This window comes from Falco biarmicus, chromosome 15 (genome assembly GCF_023638135.1).
Source record: "Falco biarmicus isolate bFalBia1 chromosome 15, bFalBia1.pri, whole genome shotgun sequence".
Taxonomy (NCBI): Eukaryota; Metazoa; Chordata; class Aves; order Falconiformes; family Falconidae; genus Falco; species Falco biarmicus.
The window spans coordinates 23,507,929-23,526,263 of record NC_079302.1 but is presented as its reverse complement, the minus strand read 5'-3'; the positions used below and the strand labels follow the sequence as shown (position 1 = coordinate 23,526,263).

At 45.8% G+C, this 18,335-nt stretch overlaps 1 protein-coding gene across 4 annotated transcripts in view; it reads right to left on the bottom strand.

Annotated features, from left to right (window-relative positions):
• The window catches only part of PLEKHG4 (pleckstrin homology and RhoGEF domain containing G4), an 89,558-nt gene that overhangs the window by 32,853 nt on the left and 38,370 nt on the right, over window positions 1–18,335 (bottom strand). For all 4 annotated transcript variants that reach the window (XR_008825730.1, XM_056360990.1, XM_056360991.1 and 1 more), the window contains exons 7-10: window positions 17,128–17,214; window positions 15,233–15,349; window positions 12,403–12,501; window positions 11,050–11,198 (exon numbers count right to left, since the gene is read on the bottom strand). Coding sequence is in view for 3 of the 4 variants with exons in the window: in XM_056360990.1 (XP_056216965.1) it covers window positions 11,050–11,198; window positions 12,403–12,501; window positions 15,233–15,349; window positions 17,128–17,214 (452 nt within the window). In the remaining variant the exon portion in view is untranslated. The remainder of the gene's footprint in view (window positions 1–11,049; window positions 11,199–12,402; window positions 12,502–15,232; window positions 15,350–17,127; window positions 17,215–18,335) is intronic.

The window sequence follows — 18,335 nt, the reverse complement described above, 5'->3', positions numbered from 1 at the left end:
CACAGACAAGCAAGCACTTATAACTTTAGACATTACAGGCTGTTACATGCACACATTTGCGGTTATGCTCTCGTAAGGCAAAATATTTTTCTAACTTTTCTCTGAGCTTCCATGGAAATCACTTTGGTGTTGATCCTACTTCTCCGATGGCGCTTTTCAACAAGCTAGATTGACCCACTTGTCTGTAACGGGAGCCCATACATCCACCCAAGCCCAAGATAAAGAAAGCATACGTGGTTTCAGTGCTTAACAAGATATTCCAAGTTGGTAACCTCATGGCATAGAAACTTGAAACAAGAGTTCCAGGTCTTACGTTAGCTGACCTAGCGCAGAGTGTGGCCTGATACAGGGGCAGGAAGCCAGGGAGTCCCACTCCACTCCTCTCCATGCCTGATGGAGGAAACAGGACCCCAGCTGTCTCAAATTTTGACTAGTTTTCCTTGACAGGAGTCAGTCATAACTTGGGCTGCAAGGCTCTAAATGCTACAGATTCATACACAGCAGGCAGCACATTTCCCAGTCACAAAACACTGGTTTTCCTGAAGACAGCACTGCAACTGTGGGAAAAATCACCCTCAAGGTAGAGGGACAGGAGGTGATTACAAAACAAATGCAAATATTTTTTCAGAAACAGAAATAAGCCTATCACAAGCCTACTGTGTACAGAGGCGAATTCATAGGCATTGTGGACAAGACCAGTCTCTTGGAGCACACTTATGACCAGCAAACCACTCCAGGGAAAGTCAGGTTCAAAAACGCAGTAATAAAATACTGCCAGTCCAGCCCCTGAGCCCTGAGGAGCCCGCTTCAGGAGAAGAAAATGAGCTTGGGTGAGCTGCCTGCTGCTGAGCTGAAGGACTGAAAAAATAATCCACCCCAGACAGCGCTCTTCTGGCCCCACACACGTTTTTCCATAGACGGATTTATGCCATATTATTGGAAATATTAATAAAGAGCCAGACTCCAAAGATCTCAGTAAGACCAAGACTTCCTTGCATGTGCAGCAGAGTGGCAGGGAAAAAGCAAGCTACCAGTTTAGAACCGAGCCCTCAGCACCATCAGATGTGATCCAGGTGTTGGCAAATGCAGCAGCTACACACATCTACATATACTCAGCTACCTTCCCTCCATCTCCCCTGATTCAAGGGTACCAAAAGTGATGTCCTGTTACTGAATGCACACATGGAATACCTTACTGATCCATAGGCAGCTCAAACTAGAGTCAGTCTAGGATGCATTTGAGAGTTTATACTATGAGCAGGGACTGGACAGAGAATTCATTTAAGGTAAAAGGGCTGGAAATTAGTTATTTTTTATCTGTAAGTGGGGCTGTTTAGCATATATATAATTATTTAAAATCCCTTACTCTTGTCATTTAAGTAATTTTATTTTCTGTGAATGCCTGCGCAGGCTGTTGATAGACTTATCAGGGCACAGCCCAAGGCTGCCTCTTCTCTTGGTCCTGCCAATGGTTTGCTGAGTGACTACACACAAGCCACCCAGGAAAAATGTTTCCAAACAGCTCCTCTGGGCTCAGAGCCCCACAGGGACTTCAGGTGTGGCCTTACCACCATCCCTCCTCCTCCTCCTCCTCTGCTGAGTTCCTCCAGCATCCCAGCACCTCAGCTCTTTGTTTCAGGGTCTGGCCATGCTGATTTCACATGTTCTGCCTCGCTTGGCAGGCATTCATTAAAACCTCAACGTCTAGTTGCTGGTCTTCCGTTGCATCTCCAAGGTAACTCCATTCACACGTTGTCAGCTTCTGACAGTTCACTTTTACCAGCCTGACGGGCTCTATCCCTAACATCCATCTTTTACTCTCTTACACAGAGGAAAATATAAGCCTTTCCAACCCTGTAGCATAAAGTAGATGGGCAAAGTGAGCCAAACAAAGACATCGCTCACAGTCCATGGGAAAGTTTGTTTTTGCAGTTCACTTCGGCACTTCCAGTGCTCACAGAAGGTACTGATTGGGCATTAAGCATGTTCTCCCAAATCTCTGTATGTCTGTTTACCTATTTACCCATCCATTTGCTGATCCACATCTTTAAAAATTCTTCCTCAATCATTTCTAGTATGCCAGTAAACTCAGCAATATCCTGCAACAGGAGTTTCATGGGTAAATGATACCTTGCATAAACACCTATTTCTTTTTCAGAGTCAGACTTTTTCATCCCTGTCATTCACTGGCTTCAAGGCAGCTTGGACTAAACAAAATAGTGAAAAATTGGTTGAAGAAGAAAAAGTGACTTCCATCCTGTCACACAAAGGGAAACACCTGGTTTTTAAGCACCTTAAAGATATTTTAATAGTGGCCTGCGCAACTGTGAGGAAGAAAAGTAGAGTTGTTTGAAGTCAGTGGAAAGTCTTGTCTAAGCTTAGATCTGTTCGGATGCATTGCAATTTCCCTGCGCAGGTGAGTGTGGTAATAAGTCTTTCACTACATTCTTCCATGGTCAAATCATTCAAAGTAATTTTGCAATACTGCAGAGTCAATATAATTTATAGTAACAAGGAGTAGCTTGATGTCAGTTTATGTTTCCCCAAATCCTGTTTTCATTGGGCAATTATCATTTCAATGGAAAAGGTTCCAAACGTCTTCAGTTTTCTGGAGAAGCGCCAAGCTGTTGTATAATGCTAGGGTAATTTTAAACCTATAATTTAGAGAGACCATTTCTGTCTGAGTCCATCCTTCAAAAAAAGCTAGTCTTGGAGAGTTACACTTTAGTTTTCAAAGCAAAATACCTGATTTATTTTTGAAAATTGATGGCCACAGAAGAGGCATCCAGCAGGCTTGCAAAAGCAGGTGCTGCATGAGCCATGCCTGCCGCTGCCAGTGAGACACAAATAGAAAGGCGCAGGGAAGGAGGCAGCAGAACCATCACCATTCTGCAGCTTACTGCCTGCCCCTTGAAAAACTGCTCTAACCAACAGCAAGAATAACAGATCTAAAGCGAGGGCTAAATTCAGAGCTCATCCTCTGACTAACCTTGATTAATTTTAAATGGCAAGAATTCACGAATGGAAGAAACACAACACATAACTGACTTTTGCTGGCGTACTTGATGATTTTTAGGCAAGAATATCACAGCTAACTTGCCCTGTAAAGTCAGATATCCCTGATCATTCTGTAACCTAGAAGAAACACAGTCAGATGTTGCCACATTGGCCTCATCTAGTCTTCCACTTCTGGTGCCAAACTGCCCTTGTGGATGTCTCTACAGGATTCGGCAGAAAATTAATAGGTTCTGGCAGCCGGGAGATTTAAAGGATGGTTTAGTCCAAGGACGTTGCCCAGATCATCTATGCTGATACCTTGGCTACAAATCGTTTAAACATCCTGAACAATGCTTTGGGAAGAAATCTTTCCTACTTTGCAAGGGAAGTCTTGCGTGCCCAAGAGCTGTTTCACAGGAAGAGCAATGCATTAGAGCCATTCTCAGTCGTTAATGCATTTTGGTAGCAACCTATATAACTGCCGTATTTGCAATGATCCCCAAAAAGGTGGTCAACCTCAAATGCACGCTCCTGCTCTCCAGGCTGAAAACTTCACAGGCAGCTGAGGTTAAGATTCAAACTGGCCATGATGAAGCTAATGCAGATATTGCTAAATAAACTGTAATTATTCTCTGCAGCACATGAAGTGCCACAGTGATTTTAATTACCTAATAAAAGTATTTAAAGAACTGGGTACAGTTTTTAGAACCCTGAAGTGTCCTTAGAAAGGCACAGAAGGCAAACACCAGGTTTGGGATTGCCTGTGGGATTCCAGCCATTCATGATGTGAACAGTGGATCCAGCTGAGACCACAGACCCGACCGACTCCCTCCTTACCAGGCCACCTGACAAGCACCTGCACTGGGAGGAACTCATCCAATTAATACAACACACCGCAGACCATAACTGCTGAGAGAATTCTCTTCTGGAGCACGGCTCATTTAAACATGTTTTTAGCAGAAACATACTCTGAAGTCCCTTTAAAAGCAAAGGGATAGATGCATACAGTTAAAGAAGTGTCCAAGTGCAGTCCCAAACCATGACCTTTGATTCTTTCCCCAGCCTGGCTTGCATTCAGTTACAATAAAACTGCATTCAGACTCTGGTTGATTTTAAATCCCAGAAAGATTCATAAAACTGACTGGAAAAAAAAATACTGTAAGAAATCCCAAACCAATAAGTAGCATGCTTATGGGGAGAGCTCATCCTGCAGTGGAGCCTGAGATAGGATGTGGAAACACTGTTCTGGGAACACCAAGCATCAAGTTGTGGTCTTCTACCAGCTGTAAACAGCTTCTACCTCCAAACCTCGTCCCATGTACACTAACCTGTTTATGTTTACACTTGTTATCTAGGTCAACTGCACTAGTATTAACAGCTCCATTCCTGGAGTTAGGACCACCAGGGCTTCAAGATGTTCTGCTCAAATATATACCCACTGTCACTTAAAGCCACATACCTATTTCCCTGATAGGTCCTCCTTTTGCACACTCCCAGTGTTTATGATACATATAATAGCAGTGACTGTGCTATTAACTACCCCAGCAACAGAAACATCTACCCAAACTTAGCCGTATCAAAAACAGCGCTTGTGGGATGGTCTGGGCTGAGCCAGGAACTTCAGGCAGTTCAGTTAACATCCTATGCTGGAAAATTTTTGCAATTTTTTTCCATAATATTTTTAAACAGATAAAACACACTGTGTGTCATTAATTACCTAATACCCTGTTGGCACGACAGACATTGCAAACAAGAACAAGCAAAACCAGAGTCTTCTGGGTAAATTCCCACTGAACCCAGGAAGATTTAGGACATAAGACAGCAGAAAATAAACAGCAGAAAGGGAGCTGAGGGGGATAATTTCATGAAAAGCCTAAAAGAACAATGAAAACTTACCTAGACAGAACTCTGCAATCTTTTACCTCTCTGCAAATGCCACAGCTGGCTCCATACAGCCCTTCATACACTCAGAATGGCAACGGCTCCACGCTCCTTTATGTGCAGAGCCATGAGGTTTGTTAAATGCAAGCATAAGTGCTTTTTACCAGGCTAAAACCACCACACAAACAGAGGGAACAGGTTAGACTGTAATGAAAATGAATACCAAGCAGCACGGTATGTGTTTGGATAGAAATGTTGCCGTGCGCTCCTCCCTCCACCTAACACAGGCAAGTAAGGCTATGGAAGGGTGCTGCCACCCGTGCACTAAGGGCCAAAGGTTTTAGTGTCTGTCACCTTCTTCTGTGTTGCCAGCAGCAGCGCGCAGGCATCTCATGGCAGAACACATGTCTTTGAGGCCAGGATCTAAGTATGTTTTTTCCTCTCACTTCAAGGTATACTGAGAGCTTGTCCTACCCAAGAGGTGAAGGTTTTAGGATTAGGTCCCCAGGGGAAAACTGCATGGGACACCTACCAATGAAAGGTGCCTCTTGAGGACCATGTCAGGAACGTGCACTATGGCAAGTGGCAGCATGAGAGGTTCCTCAAGCTCCCAGGGAGGCAGGAAGATGAGCAAACCCTGGATCAGCAAACCAGGAAAGTGAGAACTACACAAGCACGGAATTATTTTGAAAACGTATAAACACATAGAGCAGCAACCATCAAACTGGCCACAGCACAGACAGAAACAAACACACCTCTAAAGCAGAAAGGGGGTGGCAGATGGCAGTAACACCTCCAGGAAGGATTTCCCGATGTAGGTTGCCTGGCTGTGACCACCAGTGTATGGCAGAGGCTGTCAGTTTGCAGGGGCACACCTTTCACCTTCCAAACCAAGAATGCCAGCCATCCCAGTCTCCACAGACTGGGACTTACACACCAGACAGCTGTCTCCCCTCTACCCTCACCCCCAACTTGTCTCACATTTTGGATGATCAGCTTAGTCTCTCTGCTTCTACCCCAGATAGACAGAGCCTCAGACAGTGCTTGTGCAGTCCTCCAGGCAGGCCCTCCTGGAGCCCCTGAGAGTCTGTACATTATCTGAGTTTACTTCTGCCAAAAGGAGCTCTAAACCGCTTTGCAGAGTGGCACGTGCCTGCCTTGGAGCATCCCAGGAGTTGCTACTGATAGGAGTCTTCCTAAAGACCCACAAACATGAGCTCCTACAGCACCACACAGCTATAACTCACTGCATCATTAACTGACCACAGCTTCAAGCAGACCTAGTGCCTCAGCATTGTGTGTGGAAGCCAGGGACAAGCACTGTGGAGGCTGTCAGCCATATGATCGCCGTCTTTGTTGCTGTCATTGAGTCAGGCCCAGCATCAGGAGCCTGGCAGCTGTTGCTCCCGAAGTCTGCTCTGCACTGCCCATTGCCCCTGCTCAACTCAGGTCCCCACCCTGAGCTTCCAACCAGATCACCAAGCCATACTAAAAATAACCAGCTCACAAAACTAGCTCTTGGCTCTAGCCACTCCACCCTCAAAGTACAGAGACTAACTATACTGCCTTCTTCAAACAAAAGGAGAATTCACTCCTCCATCTATTTATAAGCTGCTTATTCACAGCTTGCAAGCACAAATTCTTTTCAGATGAGGAGCTTGGGGGAAGAGATTGGTTTTTTTCTGGTTCCATGTTGCACAGAGCTCAGCACCCAACCTGGTCATTCCTTCACCATTTGAGGTTTTTCTCTTTCCTTCAGCTCTCACATCCAGCCTTGTGGCTATCTTGCCCACCAACATGCAGAGCATGATGCAATCCCGCTCCTGTGCCATACTGAGAATGCAGGTTTACTTGCAGACCCGGACATGTGCCAGGTATATTCTGGTTCAACTAGTATAAAGCATCTTTATATTAATATAAAATGTTTATATCGTACTTTACTCCACTTCTGACTCATAGCATATCTACAGGACAAAAGGCACCACTGGACATTTTGTCTAGGCAAGCATTCCCACCTCCTGACTATGCTGGAAGAGCAATAATAATGAGAACAACAGTGGAAAATATCTGGCTAAAAACCAGGTTAAAAGTCTCCCTGCCTTACTGCCCAGCCTCACACAACTGCTTCACTTTAGTAATAGCTCTCACTGCTGCTGCCTTGCTTCTGGCAGTTTCTCTGACACTTCCATCATAAGCCTGGAGAAACCTTTGAAATCTACCACAAAATAAGCAATGCATTAGTCCACCTTCCATGACTGGCCTAGTGAATTGCCTGTGAGCCACACGTTGGTTGATCAATACACTAGATACACAGAAGCCAAAGACACACCTGCTAGCCAACTCTATGTAACGTTAAAAACCCATGTTTATTAAAAATTTCCTTTCCAAAACTGCAAAACTAAGTAGTAACAGCATCAAAGCAATGGATGTCTCTGTGGCATTTGTCCACACTTACCAACAGGAACTGCAGCTAGCCTACCAGCTCTGCATTTCAATCCCCAGAAAGACTGGGACAGCAAAACCTGGAATCCTCCAGCTAACAGACCTGGAGATGCGCTTAGCCTTCAAAGCAGCAGATGGTGTGAAGGCAAATATAAAGCCAGCCAGTTCCACCAACAATGAATAAGTGGCAATGCCGCCTTCAGCAGTCCACCTGCCCCTTTGGGTGGCCAGCCTGCACCAAAGCTGTCATTACAGCACTTACAGAGGCGCCACAAAGATACTGGCTCATCAGTACCACACCCACTCCGACTCTAGTCCAAAATCAGCCTGGTCCTCCTGGAGATGGGAGTGCGTTGTGGGACCAGCTGAGCACACCGCATCCCCTTAGCCAGCAACCTGTGATGGGTTGCCTGCAGGATGCGCATTCTGGCAAGACGGCTCCTCCTTTCTCAGCCAGGAAAAAGCTGAGATCCAGAATGACTGCTTGGGAAGTCCCTCTTTCCCTTTGTGGCTCAGCAGCTGGATGGGCAAGGCTCTCACACCAGTACTTGGTGGAGAAAGGAGTATGGAGACTGTCAGCTCACTCACTGGGAACAGAGGGTGAGTAGTGTTACCAGTCAAAGTCACTGCTGTGGTGCCACAGCACCCCTCAGGATGTGACCATCCAGAAAGGACTCCTGGAGGCTCTTAAAAGATCTGTCAGAGAAACAAACAGATACACCACAACGCCTCTCCTGCATGACCACATCTCTGATGGGATGAGTTCAATTTCTGCAGGAAAGGAGTGGCGTCACTGGTTTAGCAAAAACCCTCGCAAAGCTCGGGCCAGACCTAAGCAGCAATGAGATCCCACTGCCCTGTGTCATCAAACACTCCGAAGGGCATCTCAGCTCTCCAGAAGGGCAGAGCATGGAAACATGCCAAAATCAAGCCCAAGGGAAGAGTTTCATTACTGAAGAAAGACTAAAGCCAGCCTTGTTTGCTGCATGCTCCTGAGAGGTATTTGGCAGATAACATCTGACTGCATACAGCACAAGGCTGCTTCCTTGCCTGTTTTAGCCTAATGTCTGTAACCGGCAGTCAGGCGTTTTCAGACGGGTTTGTCCATCTCTGTTCTTACCACCTCCTGGTATTCTTTATGCCACATGAAGCCACAAACTAGTAAGAAAGTCAGCTGTGAGAGCTGGCAAAACATATCCCCTGCAAAAAAAAGCAAGTCAATCTCTTGCTTGTTTAATCCCAAGGTGACAGTGCAGCTGGGTTTGTCTTTATGTGTCTTTAAAAAAATCATGTTTTTCACCTTTAGTTCTGCACTTCTGGTTGGCATATTTTAATTAAGTGGAGCTAAGAGTCCAGCAAAATGCTCTTAAAGTCGTGTCCGTCCGTCCGTCCCCCCCAATTTATGTGCAATTCTTGCACATTTTGACAGTCACTTGTTCACAGCTGGCCTCAGCTTCTGCCTACAAAGTCTTGGCAGTCATGACTCTGCTTGATCAGGCTTTTGCACCACAACAAAAAACCATTAAAATAATGGGACATGTGATTAACACAGAGCTAAAAGGTGGCTCAGAAAGGTAAAGTAATTTGACTCACTCTAGTAAATAATTTGAGATTTCAAGTATTGGGGGGTGGGTGTGGAATTACAGGCTTAAGCATTGATTAAGATTTTACAATTCAAAGTTCAGAAAAGCAGTACAACAGGCCCTGATGAGTGCACAGACACAACCAGTCCTGTTCCATTTTCACATATCAGCAGTCAGAAATCTAATATTGGACCCACACACATCAGTAGCCACTCCACGCTAGCTTAGTAGGCTGACTACAATATTTTGTTCCTGCCCTGCTTTGACTTCATCTGTTCAAAGAAGCCTTTGAAAATCATAAGCATAGAAGCCTTTACAGAGTTAGCAGAGCTCAGAACCTTTAATATCTGCATGCCAGTTTGAAGAGAAGGAACAAGTGCAGAATCATGGAGACTCCAAAACCAACAGTGCCTTATACAGAGTTCTATGGCCAAGTGATGAGTTTTCCCCATTTAAAAGGATCCTGGAAAAAAGAAAAGTGGACTTCTTTAGTCCTCTGCTCTGAGTTACACGACAAGCAGGCATTTCCTCAGTTAAAACACCGCATGGATTTTAGTTTCTGCAACTACTCCACAGGCTAGCAGAGGACTGACTTTCTCCCACTACATTCGTTTACGCTTCTCAGGCTGGAGAGCACCACATACATTTGACCCACAGCATACACTCTCCATTCATACTGGCAGGCAACACGTATAACCCAAATTAAATGGAGAACATGCTACACTGCCTCCGCAAGCACTCAAACACTGTGCAATCAAATGTGTATCCCCCACCCTTGCCCTTCCTAAGGCAACCAAAGCAGAAAATTACCCTTAGGGGTTCTGCCAGATCAGGTTTCAAAGTTGATCATTTCCCTGCACAAGAACACAGGCTTAGCTTAAAACCAAAATAAAACATAAAAAGCATGCATGTTCTCCCCATGCTCCTAGGACTCTGAAGTTGCTATGTGTTGCTTAAAATAACATAAATAAAAAAACAACAGCCTACATAATGTGTGTTTCTCAAATCATGTCAGAATAGAAAGGCTATATACTGTACTAATTCTATGCAAAACTGCATAAAGCGTACTTCACCAGTTCAGCAACAGAATTGCGTCTGTCCGGCCCGCCACAGCTGCTGACAGCAGTCACAGCAAGCAGGGAGAGGAAACACACAGCCTGTCCCCACGCTCCCCTCACTCGGCACTGAAATGCCGACCCCTGTCTCCCACTGACAGGTAGCAACTTGCACTGTCATTCACTTGCTGCATTTTCAAAGAGAAGTGCTGTTTTCCTAGTGTTTGGGTGGATACTCTATAAGCTATTTTGTTATCTTCTCTCCATTCCCTCCCGTTAAAACCTCCCAGCTTGCAATGGCAACAGACAGTTTAACCAGAGCAAGGCTGCAGACACCCGGAGCCATTCCATGCCACCCTGCTGTCCTCTACGCCCTCATCTGCACCCACATGCCAGCATTTCTCTTGCAGTTGGCCTGGAAGCTCCTGGGTGCACGGGCTGTCTTTCTAACTTGCTGTTTGCACAGCACATGGCACAGAGGCCTTCACGCGCTGATAGGCTTGAGGTGCTTTAACAGCACAAACAGGAGTTGTGCAATGCTCTGTGGATTTCAAACAGCTGGTCTCTCTTAGTCCCCACTTCTCATACCAACTCTGCACATGGGCAGCGGGTATTTGTTTGCGCAAACCACACCAATGTTCGAGGAGATCAGAGCTTGCTTCAGTCAGAAAGCATTCCTCGCAGTTAAGGTCCTTGGAAATCCCCTTGCATAGGGCGTGCCTTGGTAAATCACACAGCGATAATGCCTGGACCTAAACATTCATCACTAGCATCATCAATCAAGGCTTGTGTTTTAGAGGCATGCAAAAATATTCACCCCTCTCTCCGCTACAGAAGGTTAGTTCGATTTGGCTTGGAAAAATAACTTTAAACATCTAAGTGAATCCACCCAGACAAGTTTTTGCACTGGGGAAAAAGCAGTCAGGGTAAGAGTAAAATTCCCTTATGCTTTTCACCTTTGCTGTTTCCAACAAAAGCACATACTACACAAAGCTGCTCTCTTGCCTACACCAACAATGGGTCATCTGACAGAGACTCCCACTGCCTGCTTTTTGCTCATCTCCACCTCTTCTCTCACTCTTGGGGCTCACCTGTAGTCATGGGTGAGGGTGACACAAGACTCCTCTTTCCTTAGTCTGGCCAGCAGTGCTCCACCCTCCAGCTGCAGCCTGACCAGCCGCGCGTCTTCAAGAACATTCTTCATCAACTGTCTGTAATTCCTCAGCAGCACAGCTGCCTCCTGGAGGGATTGCAAGAGTGAGAAGAGCAGTTACTGCAACCTACAGGCAACGAAGGAACAGGCAAAGACCAGCACCCAACTCAAAACATACACAAACCACATCTCACCTTGGCCTACCCTAGGAAAGAGGGAGGTTGGTTCCCACAGCTGTTTCTCTCAAGCCTGCCAAGTCCTAAGTGATAAACAGAGCTCCTTGTGCTCTCAGTACTTCCCCCACCAGGCTAAAATCGAAACTCAGTTCCTATCATTGTCCACACTCCATGTCCTGGCCACACCAAGAAGCAGCTTTCCAGCCCTGTTTGCCCCTCACAGCACGCTCCTGCTGGTCTGAGAGCCTGGGCCCACACGGCTCCGGTCTGTGGGACAAGACGCACATGAAGGCTTTGTGGACACACATGTATGTGCAGGAAGGGCCTGAGAGGCCACTGTGATCTGCTGCTGCTGCTTTACTGTTGGGACCCCCAGTGCAGAGCTGGCAGCAATTTCTTACTGTATCAGGGGTACAGCAGCTGCTTAAGGGTAGGGGAATATAACCTTTGCGCAACACAGGCTTGGCCTTTGTGCCCTTCTCTTCTTTCCCACTCTGTTCTGGAGGCAATGAAGGTGGAACCACAGCACAGCCTTGGCCTTTATGCCCTTCTCTTCTTTCCCACTCTGTTCTGGAGGCAACGAAGGTGGAACCACAGCACAGCCTTGGCCTTTATGCCCTTCTCTTCTTTCCCACTCTGTTCTGGAGGCAACGAAGGTGGAACCACAGCACAGCCTTGGCCTGGTGAACACTATGTTGTCACCTAACTTAATTCCAGGCCATTCAAACAAACATGGTGTGGCACAGCCTGAGGCAGCTGCTCAGCACTAGACAACCCAAAGCTAGGACGAGCTACAGCTGTGGAGCTGCTAGGAATGCGCTCCAATGCTGGAGCAAGCACCCATCAGCAGCAAGCACAGCTGAAGAGGAGGTCTCCTGGGTGATGGTGAGGGATCAGAGAACCTGCTTCTATATCCCATGGAGCCTCCATCACTGTGTTTGGATTAGTCTCTACTAGTCCAGCTGTTCTGACAGCTCCACAGTGACACACAGCACTCTGAATACTTTGCTACTATAGCTTGCAAACTCAAAGCTCCATCTTTTCTGCAGCCACCCAGCCTCCTGCACTCTTCTGTCGCAGATCCACCTCTGATACGGGGTGAGGGACAAGCTTACCTCAGCTCTTTCTGGTAATTTTCCAGATTCCACTTTATGAATAGCTCCCTGGAGGAAGGCACAAGCACCTTGGCATCCTTGTAGCAAATGTTCCAGTTTCTACAAGAAGAAAGGACCAAAGTGGAGATTACTGCCTCACAGTTGTCAGGAAAGCTGTCTTTTCAGCTTGCAGCAGGTTAAAAGTGCAGAAATCAAGACAGGATCAAACACATTAACCCAAGGGCTCAATTGTACCATTCGGTGAGGCTGTATCAGCAAGGAGAGGCCCAGCAGAGGATTCAGATACATCACACTATACCAAGGCCTCTACGCAGACCCTATAAACTTGCATACTCACGGCTTGTACAGGTCAGACTTTACAGAAAAGAAAAGCAGTTCATTTATGTCCCCACATTCTTCTCACATTTCAGTTAACTTCCCACTAAGATTAATCACTCCGCGTGAATTTTGGAGGAACAAAATACAGAACAAGTACTTGGCATTTCTCTACTTTAAATCATTTCTCTTCATGTTAGAAGTAGTTTACATTGAAGATTAGGAAACTGGAAAGCTTCCACAATCAAGCACTTTACTGACAAATCTGAAATCCCTCCTTTCTTCAGGGGGCTGGCAGGGTGGGGGGAAACATGACAAAAAAACCCCACATGAAGAGTCAGTGATATTAAGCCTAAATACTGTCAGATGCCACCTTCTAGCCACTGAAATCAGAGAAGGGAGAAACAGCTATTCCAAAACAACCATGCTCAAAACAAAACAAAAAAGCAGCTGTTTGAATCTACTGAATTGAACTCCGTCCTCCCTGGAGTGCTGGAACAGCCCCAGCAGCGCCAGATTAGCAGGCAGGATGCAGGTGAGATCACTGAGACAGGAAATAAATGCTCTTTACCACACAGCTGCAGATCTAAAGGGGTTGAGCATGCGGGTCATTATCACACATAGTACGTTGTATAAATAGGCAACCCCTACAGATTAATTCCTACAGTAACCCCCTTTTGTAACATTTTGGATGTCAAGATGCAAGACAAATAAGAAGTAGCCTGATCTCATGCTTCTCCCTTCAAGAATTACCCTTCTGCACAGACTGAGCATCTCAGCTCTGTCCACAAAACTAATCCGTAACTTCTTGCAAAGCTGCTCTGCTTCCTCACTGCCAAACAAACCTCAGATTCTCTAATTCAGTCCTAAGCACCAAGATTAGGCTCCTGTTCCTCTACTGCACCAGGATGAGTTCATACCAGTACTTTTAGAAACAAGTTCTAAAAATGGGTTCTAAAGGTGGAAAAGATAAATTAACATTTGGCACATGCTAAGCCTAACCGCTGAAGCTTGCCACCGGCAACACAGTGATATTATTGATATCTTAACCTGCTTCCAATGCTGCAGTGTGCCACGCAGCACTCTGGGCAGTGAGGTCAGAGCCAAAGGACCACTGAAACTTTTGGAAGCAGAGGTGATGGTTCTGTCATCCACCAGAGTAAGCAAGTCAAACTCAAAGTGAAGACAGCCAATCTGTGTGCAGATTTACAGAGATTTAATCCTGTCTAGCCTCAGTGTGTGAAGCATCTCTCAGTAGAGCTTTTAAAGATTCAACAGGCATATGATCCACAGAACTTATGCTCCCTCTACATCGTGAGTGTGCACAGAGCTGGGTATTGGTGCCAGAGATGCTACTTTTGCAGCCTTCTGGCAGTCTGCATATACACTGCTGCGTGGCCAGCAACACCTGAGTCCTGCCTGAGATCAGCTGCACCAGCAGCTGCAGAATTCCTTATTGATCCCTACAGCGCCCTTTCCAGGGCTGCCTTCCTTATAAACCGTGTCTGGGTGCTGCAGTTTCAACCTTTCTATCTCTGAGGTTTAACCTGGGTCAGCTCGACCATTTTCACAAAGCGGTCAGCCTCCCTGCACCTTGGGCTGTTTCTGATCCACACCTGGGTACGGGTCACTGTAGATCTCTCGATCCACCACTCTTCTGAAGAAAAGTACAAAAGTCAAGCAGCACCACAAGGCGTACTCAAAGCAGCCAAACAGCGAGAAGGAACATATTGCTGGTACTGCCTCCTACTGTTACCTTCTCCTAAAACTCACCGAATGGAATCTGCATGGGGAAGCTTTTGTTTCCTCACCTCACCGCTTGCAGAGGAATACAGTGCTCCTCCAAATGCTGAACCCTCTCTGACTTTTTGTTTAGATGCTTTCTAAAGAATTCTTGATGACAGCTTCGGTAAATAAGTCAATTACATCTAAAGGAGGAAAAAGATCCTCAAAGTATCTGAACTGATTATCAGGAACTTCCAAATTTCACTCCTTCGTGCAAGGACTGCAGTTTTTACTAGAGAGCTCTTAGCTTGGTCTGGTGAACCTGCTCCAAACCCAATAAGATCTAACTATTTTTATTATGCTCAAGTTATTAATTGTTAGCTCAATGGCAACATGATACTAACATCTTCTCCTAAAATTAGTTTTTAAGTGTCTGCCCTTATGCCTCCAAGTATAACTGGAGAAAAGTGCCACTGTATACCACAACAAAACAGAGTTCAGATCTGACTGTATTTTTAAGGGAAGGAAGAATTGATGCACTTCAAGCAGATGAGTTAAAACCTAAAATTTTAGTTCTTGCAGTCAGGCCAATAGGCCACAGTGTGCATACATTTCATGAAGACGTTATTAGTATTTTTTTGATAAATGAATAATATGCATACATAAGCATTACAGGAACCATTGTCTTAATGCTTGTAGGTTCAGCTGTTGACAGGCCCCTCTTGCTTCAGCTCCATTACCATGCCATTTCTGCTCTCAGATACCAAAAGATACAAGACATCCTACTCACCATGCGGAAGCTTAACCAGTCCCGGTGGCAATAAGGGAAAGTTCCATCCAGTTCTAGAGGCAGCTGTGAGCTGTCTATGTGCTTATGGAGGGCTTTCATGGAGGTGAGCAGTTCAAACTGCATGGGAATAGAAGAAATAAAAGCACATTTGCACTGGATTGTGAGTACTGGAGAAGGAGGGGAAGGTTAATGAAAGACAGCATCCTTTTTTTCTTTATCTATCTTGTACAGAAACAAAGCACACAGTGTATAGCTGCAATATCACTACCATATGAAGGGGGGGGGCGGGGGGAAATCAATTCAATCTTAGAGCAGGTTGCTGTACAGCTTAGTGGGCGAACCCTGAGGGAATGCAGGCCACAACATGCTGTCACCAAGCCGAACATCTGTGATGGAAGTCTGGCAGCAGACAGCCTTCTCCAGAGCCAGTACCTCCTAGTATAAGCAGAGCTCCCACCTTGTGCTGCAATTTGCATTTGTTTGCAAAGTCTGAGAGCTTAAATCCAGCCCCCAGCTTCCCCATCTCACTTCCTGGAAAAAGTGTTCGACAGAGCAGCCTCTGCCCTACCCTCAGCTCTCCACTCATCAAAGCAGCTACTTGCTCCAAGCATTTCCTGGATCTTGTCACAGATAACTTGATTTCTGCGGGTCTGTAGGACCTCAAAGCATTTTTATACTCACAAGAGAAACAGACAAGTGCTCCTGCAGGTACATGGAAGCCAGTCCAAACACAGAAACTCAGGTGCAGACATCTAACCACGTGCCACCCCTCCTCAAGTGAAGGTTCCACCTCCTTACAAAATAGTGATGATGCTTCCAATTCCTCCTGCATGCCCGTGTCTTTATTAGCCTTTGCTCTGTTCCCTCCCACACACTTTGTGTTTATTTAATGTCTCCTGTATTTCTCCCTGCATGCACACACCTGCAGCTCCCATTCCAACTTCAAACTCTTCCACACGGGGGCAATGAGGAAATGGACTAATAGCATTTGTTATTCTTTAGCCTTTTGGGGTGGCACACCACACCCACGGCAAACCTGATGCTATTCACAGTGTCCTCATCCACAGGAGCCAGAAGGGAGGTCCTGGCCTACTCTGAAGTCTACAGGGTGTCAGCAGGCACAGAATTTCAGTCTTGTGGCTTGTAACAGTCTTAGAGCAAAAGGGAGATGACTAAGATGCAGTCTGATGTTCTACTCACTCAGCACAGAGTGGCTGGGAACCGACATTTCTTATCCAGCTATGGAATACCAAGGCAGATTTACTTCTAGTGGGAGTGTTCAGTGATGTTGTTATGATTTCCCTTCCTCCATTAGCACCTCCTGTTAGTCTTCCCAGACATTTCAGCTGCAAAGGGAACCTCACACACATACCCATCTCCTCCTCCTCTTGCAGAAGTTTCTCAGCCACTGACAGCAGCAGCTACGAGGACAGGAAACACGCAAAATCCCAGAAAGCAACAAGTACCTTCAAAGGATGGAGTTCAGGGTTTAGCCTAATGCAATCTCTTCCTGCCCAAGGATTTCCCGCCTTGTTAACAGGAGAACATGAAAAGCATGTCTGTTAACCCAGGGCTCCTCCATATAGCTATCCATGTTACCAACAAACCCACTGTGTCTTGAGGGCCCCAGCAGACTGACATAATTATGGTGCAAATGTCACTGATGGACTCGGCAATAAACAGAGCACGACAGAGATCTCTTCAGCCCACATAAACTTTACAACCCTATAAATACCACACCCATAAGAGACCACAACCATAAAATACAGAGAACAACTACAGAGATTTCATTTGAGAATAAACATACATCAGCGGACAGAGAACTTGCTGTTTGCAAAGTTGAAAAAGGGATATTAAGAGCTCCCCAGAAACTCCTGGATGAATGGTTCCATTACCTGTCCTGCTGGTGGCTTCTCCATCCGAAAAGTCAGATCTCTTTCAACCAGAAGCAGTACTCCATGAATACAATGAGGATCTATGTCCTAGAACAGAACAGAGTGCAAATCCGTTACTGGTCTGTCTGGGATGCCAAGGAGAATGTACCATACCAGGTTTGTACATGAGATTCCAATTTATCCTTCAAAACTATTTACGAAGCCTGAAAGTCAGTCACCAGGTATAGGGACAGCCATTCTACTGAGCACCAAGACTATGTCCTTAAGGTGGTTTGCTTCACGTCAATTAGTCCTGCAGTATTTCAGGAAGCAATGACAGAGGTCAGTTGTTGGCTGTACTAAAAAAGCTTTGCTTTCTACACAGGGAAGTAAGTCCAGGGGGAAAAAAAAAAAAATGTTCAATGTCCAAGGTTTTTCTTCATAACTTTCCTGGTCACTTCTCCTAACTGAAAGGAAGTTGGTTTTTTTTCCCCCCACAGTGCCAAAAATGTCATCTTGTCTTTACTTACTGCCAACTCACAATCAAGGCCTTGCATCCTGTTGCTACTGTTAAAGCGACAGAAATTCCAAATACAAGGGATGTCTGGCAGCTCTAGTTCAAACTCTGTGATCCAGGAGCAGCTCTCCGATTATAGAAGCATTCTACAGGGAAGTGAGAAACAGGCACAGAGAGCGACAGCAGGAAGAGGGAGATGTAGCAGAAAGATCCAGACCATGGAGACAAGGCCCACTACATACATGATGCCTGAACTGGGAGAGCAAGGAGAATAACCGTTTAAGCTGTCATGCCTCATGGTTAAGTAAGAGCCATCCCATCTAGATGTCTTCTAGATGGTCTTTGTCTCTGCAAAGATATCTGAAACTGTCAAGGAACAAATCCTTTCTGGTATTGCTTGAGCTGCAAGGAACCAGCCACACAGCAGCCCACCACAGCAACAGAAACCTGTTTAAATAAATGGCTCCAGTAGTGCTCAGGGTTAAATATCCAACAGGAGCAGCAGAGCCAGAGTAGAGAGGTAAGTGGACGAGCTGAGACTGAGTCACCTAACTCAACACTGGGCCCAGTACAGAAATTAAGAAACAATGCCAACACAAGGAGACCCAGTTCTGTGAGTGAAATCAGTGGCAGTGATTCCAAAGCAGAGGGAAAAAGACCTTTCTCTCATCTAGTCTTAAACCAGGGTCCTTTTGAACAGGCAGGAAAAAAT